We start from the raw sequence: 8,160 nt of genomic DNA, 5'->3' as shown, positions 1-8,160 counted from the left end.
CCACTGACCCAATCAGATTGAGCCACAGGGCAGGAAAAAAACAGAGAAGAATTTATGTTTGCAAAAGGTAGAATGAAGAAAATTGCATTTAATCTTACTAGGAAGGCATCATTGCAAAGTATGGGATATGAATAAAAAAAGGAACTGGAATTGGTGAAAGTGGTGGATATGCATAAAAGGCAACATTCATAACCTCTTTTGGGCACTCCTTTTAATGCTGCCTTTAACACGGTAGGCATTTTGACATGTCACAAGGAAAATCAGGTAAAAATGAATGACGACTGAATTCCATTTGACTGCTTCAGGCTTCAGGTGTTTCGCATGCTAGCTCACTGTCACACTGTCTTGTCTGACCATGACACTTGAATAGAACAGAGCCATTGTTAATGTCATTGGCACTTTTCCTATTATGACAAGTCTGCTGTAAAAGAGGCCTTTTATGTCCTGGACAGGGGTGTTTTTCAGAAAATCATGGAAGCTCCTATCAGTTTTCCTTGCTAACCCCATAATCTACAGTGGCCGTGTAGTGACACAGGTCTCATCTAGATTTGAAGTGGACATAAAGTTTAAGATACAAAACACTCATTTTGGTTTAAGTCATTATAAAAGCCTATTGGGGACTTTATTCAAATGATCATGTAAAATTGAAAATGAAATTTTCCACATGTATGTGTTATAGGATTACACTGGACTTGATGAGCATGAGCAAAGCAGGAGAAGCAGTCAGCAGGTTCCATTTGAAAGTATGTGTATGTATATCTTTTGCTTGCAGTCAGTCAGGTGTGCGTAGTTACAGCTGAGTGATTATATTTTTTACAAATGAAAGGAAATGCACATACAGGTCAAATTCTATCATATTAACTTGAATAAACAACAACAGTTAACAATTCAATTAAAATCGTTACATCAATACATTCTGACTCTAAATATATAGTCACGTGAGAACAAACTAAGGAGATTAGATGTACTACTTAACAAAATAAACATGACTTGAGAAAATATAATGGAATAAACTACTCACTCAATACACTTAGGGACAGAGGTGAATGATAGAGGGAACCAGCTGAACTGAAGGGCAAACAGAGAATGAGCTCAGAATACAAAACAAAAAACACTCAAGGAACCTGTATCACCTGCCCAGTTAGCACACCTGCGCTGCTGCTGCTGCTGCTGCTCTTTAGCCCAGCAGTCATATGACCCCACTTCCAACAGTATGCGTTATTTAAATCCAAATAAAAAAATGCAGTAAACTCATTTGCGTTTTCATTTTCTGAGCATTTTCATTTTCACATACTCATGAAGGCGTTCCGTTTTTCTTTCCCAGAAAGAAAAACTACAAAAGACGTATCATATCAGAAATATGCCATGTATATTTAAATATTTATAATGTTCAATTTATTATGTTCATGTTCATATTCTCCCCTATTGTTGCAGTTTAACCAAATGAACTATGCGTAACATACCATATTTAAAGTGTCGTAAAGTAGCCGCTGTTCACTACGACAGAAGCTCAAAGAAAATGGCATTTCACTTTTCGGCAACCTAGGCCTTCCGTTTATATTCTGCATAGTGATTTTTATACGCTAAACGTTAGCATTTATATCACCTGGATAGCGCTCATATTTGCTTAAATACAATGGGAATAGAGGAAGAAACGGACCGGACGCTCTTCATAAGAAATTTAGATCAAAGAGTGACGGAGGAGCTTTTGTTCGAGCTGTTTTTACAGGTGCTGTTGTCGCTAACAGTTAGCAAATGTCAAGTGTATGGCTAGCATAACACACGTAATGCTAACATCGCGAAAGCGATCTAGACTTGAAAGGGCCCCAATTGTTATTTTATGAAGTGGTAGGCTTTCGTGTGGCTTCTTTACTTATGTTGTAACGTTAGTGTTTGTTGTGCAGATACTGTGGATAATTTTAAGAGGTGTAATTGATTCCGTTATGGCAGCTAGTTGGCTAGCTAGCTATCAATAGTGTTAGCAGTTGACTGTTTGGGTACGACATTAATTGGTTGTTCTTACAGGCAGGACCACTCACCAAAACTAAAATTCCTAAAGACTCGGATGGGAAACAAAAAACATTCGGTTTTGCCGTTTACAAACACGAAGTGTCCGTGCCATACGCCATGCAGCTACTCGACGGGACATCGCTATTTGGGAGGACTATTCATGTGCAGTTCAGATCGGGTAAGTTTACTTTTTAAATGGCGAACAGTTTTTAAAATTTGACATGTACGCAAAAATGTTATGACATTTAGAATATAGCGGCATGGCTTGTCTTATCTATGTTAAATCAGTGAAGAATCACAATAAAGCAGTAACCTTTAGATGTCCTTTCACTTCATTTTCAAACATTTAAATCTCATTTAATCATGGAAATGTGGTCATAGCGAGTGCAGCTATTCCAGGAGTACGTAATTAAGGATCCTTTTCAATAAAATGTCCCCGTAACAAGTCTAAATTGTGATCTTTTTCATGTTGCTCTGTGTGAATGACAACTGGCCCTTAAAGCTCAGTTTCAGATTTCTAACAAGCTTGGTGCTGGAGATTCCTTCGATCCTCACATCATGCTTGTTCAAATGTGATTTATGTACCTGATCAGAGGTTATTATTAACAATAGTCAATTGAAATGGACCAGGCTGGAGCAATACTTAAGCCACTGTTTATTGCAATTGCTAATAATATCAATAAATGTGTTCTTTTTGTACAAGGAATCTAGTAGTTCATTGAAGTATAGACATTGCAGTTTTAATTTTCTTATTTCTAAAAGAAATTTATTTTATTTTCTCATTTTTTTATGTACCTCACACATTGTGACAAATAATAAAAGTACAAGATTGTTATACTTGCACTGTATGTTTGACAGTTATTTTAAAATTTGGATAGTATTCTCCTTTACTAATAAAGTGTGTTTTCTTCCATCATAGGTAGCAGTCATAGCAGCAGTCCAGGGAACTCGCAGAATTCAAGTCCTGCAAATACCCCAAATCCCCACGGCCAGAGGTAATAATGTCTCATGAACAGTTTTTGCCGCAGCTCCAGAAACAAAATCTGGTTAACGTGAGCATCAGTAGCGTTCGTGCAACAGCCGGCCCTTTCTGCCTCTCAGCCACAACTTGGTCTTTGTGTTTGTCCTATCTTTTAATTTATAGCTCTCCTTTTAATGGTTGTCAGTTGCAACTAGGGAGTGAGGCCTTACCACTAACTTAATGTCAAGAAGGTAGGATTTGCTGTATGAATGGTTTCAACATGGAGTCGAACTGTGTCAGGCAGTTGCAGTAACAGCATTACCACAGCACTGGTTGTTTCAAGCTGTCTGAACTGATTTGACAAACTGTATCAGTTGAAAGTGGATTTTTTTTATCAGTTTTAAATTTTGTAGCTAATTAGGCCAAATGTTTGTTACATTTAAAATTAATAACAATGTTCAGTCATTTCCTTCAACTGTTCCTTCATAAGCTTAAAAGTCGCTTTAAAAAATTTACTTAATATTTCTTAGAGGCATGTGATCATTTTTGCAGTAGTAGTATTTTTCTTGCATAGGATAGTAAGCTGTAATAACAATAATAGCAATTGCATTCCTATTTTTCGGGGCCTTGAATGCAACCTTTTTGCAATGTAGTTTTTCAGTAGTATTATGGAGGCATGGCACTACTATAATTCCTTACTGTAATTGCAACTACTTTGTGTGTGTGCCAAATATGCTCCCAAAGATGTTGGCTCTTTATTGACTATTACAAGTTTTTCATGATCTTGGCAGTGCCCTGTGTGCTAAAATTGGAGCTTTGACATAAGATGTGGCATGAAATGGGATTGGACCGGTCTGTATTTACACACATAGAAGACTCGGTATGCAATCCTTTCCATGTTTCATGCCAAATTTCATGCAGCAGTGCCTGTTTAGGGTATTTGCTGGAAGCTCTGAAAGTATTCGCATCAGAGTTGAACTAGGAAGTATCAGACCAGTGTTTATATATATATGTATATATATATATATTACATACATACATACACACACACACACACACATACACACGCACACACACACACACATACAGATGGGTGACAAATGGAAAGGAAAAACCAACATAAACTGTCTTAGTAAGTTGTTTGGCCTCCATGTGCCGCCAGAACAGTGTCAATACGCCTTGGCATTCATTCTACAAGTCTGTGAACTCTACTGCAGGAATGAAACACCATTCCTCCAACACATCGGTCCAAAAGGTGTTTAACTGGGTCGAGATTTTTACATATCACGCTAATGCACAAGCCTTACAGTCATCAAAAGTGTGCTGTTTTGACCACAATTTTTGACCCTACATAAATATTTCCCAGAGATCTAAATTCAGGTGGCATTTAAGTCACTGTGCCTATTGAAACCCTAGTCAGTTGAGCAGTCTGTGTGACTGAAGCTCTTGTCATCTATGCCCCAACAATGGTCCCTCTTTCAAAGTCTCTTCTCTTCCTGCTATCTTGATACAAAATCAGAATCAGCTGGACCCGCTCAGTATTTAATACCTGCCACAGAGCAAGATTGGTGGTAAATTACTCATGCTGTGCACCTGTGTGGAAGCATCTGCATTATGTTGCTCCACTCATTTATTCAGGTTTTTACTTTAATTTGTCACCCATGTGTATGTTTTGTCTGTAGGTCGTGCATTCTTCAAGGCTTATATGCTGTCAATATGTTCTACTATTATAGAAAAAAAAATGTTGAGACTAAGTCCTTGGTGAAATGATATGAGATAGTTTTAAAATAACATGACCGCAGCATTCTTTGCTGTCTTGTGGGATGATTGTAAAGAAAAAAGTACGCTTGTTTCAACCTGCTTCCCACTTCCTCAGTTTGGTTTGGCCAATTCAGACCTCTCTACATTACTGTGACTAACTTCCACCGAAAGCTTGGCTAACACAAAAATGAAAATAAATAAAGAAAACAAACCAGAAGTTTTCCAGTTGTGACCAGCCCACTGATTTGAAACATTAGTTGCAAATTCAGTTCCTTGGAATGGTCTGGCTACTCGGCTTCCTATCAGTGCTGCAGGACTTCAGATATTCTATTACAGATCTTGGCACTACACCCTTATCACTGAAAAAGGATGATTAATTTCTTGGCCTTTTCTGTTGTTGGACTAGGTAGTTGTTGGATTAGTTTGCATTTGCTGGTTCTTTACACCATGCAGCATGTTTGATAAAGGGGCTGTACTCTTGCTTAAAATGCTGTGATATGTTAATTTTCTGTGTTTTAAGTGTTTTCATAGCAATTTTTATATTGCCTCTTGATGAAGATTGTCGTGTGGTTAGATCACACATAATCAAAATATTATTAAAACCACTCAAGGATGGGCTTGTCATCTTCAGTATTGATGGATATACTGTTTTTTATTTTTCCAATGGCTCATTGCACATCTAGCTGAACATAGTGTGAACATAAGTGAATGTGACTCAAATGTTTTTTCATAAAGTGATAAAGGTCATAAAAGGCTTTCTATAAATGCAAAAGAGGTGAAATAAGATTAAATCATAAACAAACACATGAACCAAAAATCATTTAAATAATTAATGTTGAGAAGTGAAGTCATATATGGATTTTGCAAAATACATGGAATGTGCACCTGACATTATGTAGACTTGTTTTTGTTTTTTTATGATTAAGTGTTTGACAATGATTTTCTTTACTCTGCAGGACCCCAATCCAGTTCAGTTCTCCACCATATACTCCGCCCCAAATGCAGAGATCCTTTTCAACTCCCGATAATTTGCAGAAGCATGCCATGGTAAACTCTTTGGATTTTTACAGTGACACAGAACTGCACAGTAATGACAGAATTTTTTGTAGTCATTATTTAAGATACATTGTATAAAGACCTGCTCTCTGCTTGATTTGCGTCAAAAGGTACCTGTTCTCCTCAGTAACACATGAGGAAATGTTTACACATATCATAAGACAGGAATAGAAACAGGCTTTTTGGCTTCAGTGAATCGTATGAAACACAGGTCTTGTTTAACTGTCATTTCCCTTATCTGTAGATGAACAACCTGATGTGGCAGCTCCACATGCAGCAGCTTGAGCAGATAAATGGCAGCTTCTCCAAGCCTCTACAGAGGCAGCCGACTGCAAGCGGAAATTCTGGTGGAGGTGGCTCAAGGCAACATGATAATGTCCCCTACCGGCATCCGTCCCACACGAGCAGTGGCGCTAGAAACCAGCGCTATGCAGATGACTCAAGTTCCGGCCGACAACAGCAACACAGCCACAGCCGGGACAACTATCACCATCAGAGCGACAGGAGCGGCAGCCGTCACCATGACAGCAGAGGTGGACACAGACATCACGACGACAGAGGCAGCAACCGTGGCTACCAAGATAATAGATGGCGACGGTACTAATACATGCTAAGGATTTCTGTAAAGACTTCAGTTCTTCACAGATTTGTGCGCAGCTTCCTAAAGAAGAGCATGAATTTTGTTGATAAATTCACATGTATACTCAGGTTGTTTGTACATGATCCTACCAGTTTGAAGATTTAATAATCCAAGCCTTAGAGCCATTTTTGTTTACTTTTAAGGCGTTTTTAAATTTGTAAATTACTTTCATGTGAGTATTTCCTCACAGATGTCCCTCTATATATTTAGAGGGGAAGAACTGTCTTAGAGCAAGGACAAAAAAAAAAAATCAGATATGACTGGTTTTCATATTTGGAAGACATGTAAACAAAAAAAAGATTTAAGATATTGGCCAGTTTTTATGTTATGCAAATTGTATTTAAATGGTGCTCTCAGAATTTTTAAATCTTCAGGTATTTTTCAAAACAGAACGAGTGTCAGCTAAATATTTCACCAGCACCACTATTACTGCAATAGGGCACCATCCTTTCTTATTGTTAGATTAGTTGACCTTGCTCTTTCTAAAAATGGCTTTATTTTATTTTTTTATTCTGAGTCTGTATGACGAACTGTTTTACAAAAAACATTTTCATTCTTATAAATCTCCTTTCATTGACTGTTGCATTGTCTTTCATCTGGCCACAACACCAATGCCTGGGTCTTGGCTGTACATCACGAATGCTATTTACAGCTCTTTGTATGTGCGACCGAGTTAACCAAGTGAACTATTGTATGTTGATGCTACATGCTGTAATGCATGCACACATGGCCTTATCTGCACCTATAAATGGCCCATGTGTAACTAATACACTTGTGCAGTGGGTTATGGAGTAATCTACAGGTGGCGCCACACACATCCTTTCATTGAATCAATTAAGATGTTAAATATATCTGAGCCACATGATCAGCTCCTACATTTGACCTTTCTATTTAGGATGCTTTCAAGTCTTTACATGGATTTGTCACCATCTCTGTTCACTTTACAACATGCAATTATGTTTTGGTTTACTTGTTCAACAGAGTGGAACACAGTGACATCTTGTTCTCTTTTATTAGGAGAGTCTTCACACCACTTTGTTAAATGGCACAGGTTTGGGTCAGTTTACAGGTTTTAAAGATGTCTATTGCTCCATCCCAGAATTAGCAGCGCTTTGATCCTGAACATCTCATATTGCCATCAGCCTTTCAGCATTGATGCCACAGTGTCTTTGTTGAGGCTTGCTTACTACAAAGTCATGATCAAATCCCTTAATGTCCGTGTTGAGGTCATAATCTACCCTTCCGAAAGTGCTTATGCCACTAGCAGCGACTCCCGCACTGTATCGATAACTATATCCCCCTGTAAATCTCCCGCTGTCCAAAAGTGGAGGTGCATTTGCACCCTCTGCCCTAAGCTCTGTGTCTTGACTGTAATCTGCCTCGTGTCAGATTGCATCATGATGCTACCAAATGGCTCTAATAGAGAGTATCCTCTGCTCGGTGTCAGTACTAGGAAGGCCCTTATCACGCTTCTGGCTTCGGCATAGCTCTTTTAATTGGTTGATCTGCCTGGCGTCTCCAGCCCTGGAGCGGGCGGATTAGAGAGGCCGCTCAGTAGCCGCTGCTGTGTGGACTTATATAGAAGCGTGTCTCCTGAAATGATCCACTTCCAAACACCCGGAGACCCTCCCTCTCCTGTAGCAGCCCCGCAAACCAAACCTCAAGTGACAAGATGCCTGCAGCCGCATTTCCCGGATCTTGGCGCCATGCACCTCCAGGTTGTTGAGTTCAT

At 38.8% G+C, this 8,160-nt stretch overlaps 1 protein-coding gene across 1 annotated transcript; it reads left to right on the top strand.

Annotated features, from left to right (window-relative positions):
* The first annotated feature begins 1,520 nt into the window (after nt 1–1,520).
* LOC111222553 (RNA-binding protein 7-like) lies at nt 1,521–7,006 on the top strand. Its single transcript, XM_022746325.1, has 5 exons — nt 1,521–1,729; nt 2,026–2,188; nt 2,930–3,005; nt 5,689–5,779; nt 6,033–7,006. Exons 1-5 carry the CDS (start codon nt 1,637–1,639, stop codon nt 6,390–6,392), a joined length of 783 nt encoding a protein of 260 aa, XP_022602046.1. The 5' UTR covers nt 1,521–1,636; the 3' UTR covers nt 6,393–7,006.
* The last annotated feature ends 1,154 nt before the right edge of the window (nt 7,007–8,160 follow it).

Source organism: Seriola dumerili, unplaced genomic scaffold (genome assembly GCF_002260705.1).
Source record: "Seriola dumerili isolate Sdu_G_001 unplaced genomic scaffold, Sdu_1.0 BDQW01000102.1, whole genome shotgun sequence".
Lineage (NCBI taxonomy): Eukaryota > Metazoa > Chordata > Actinopteri > Carangiformes > Carangidae > Seriola > Seriola dumerili.
The sequence above is the reverse complement of the archived record's forward strand: the minus strand, read 5'-3'. Positions and strand labels throughout refer to the sequence as shown.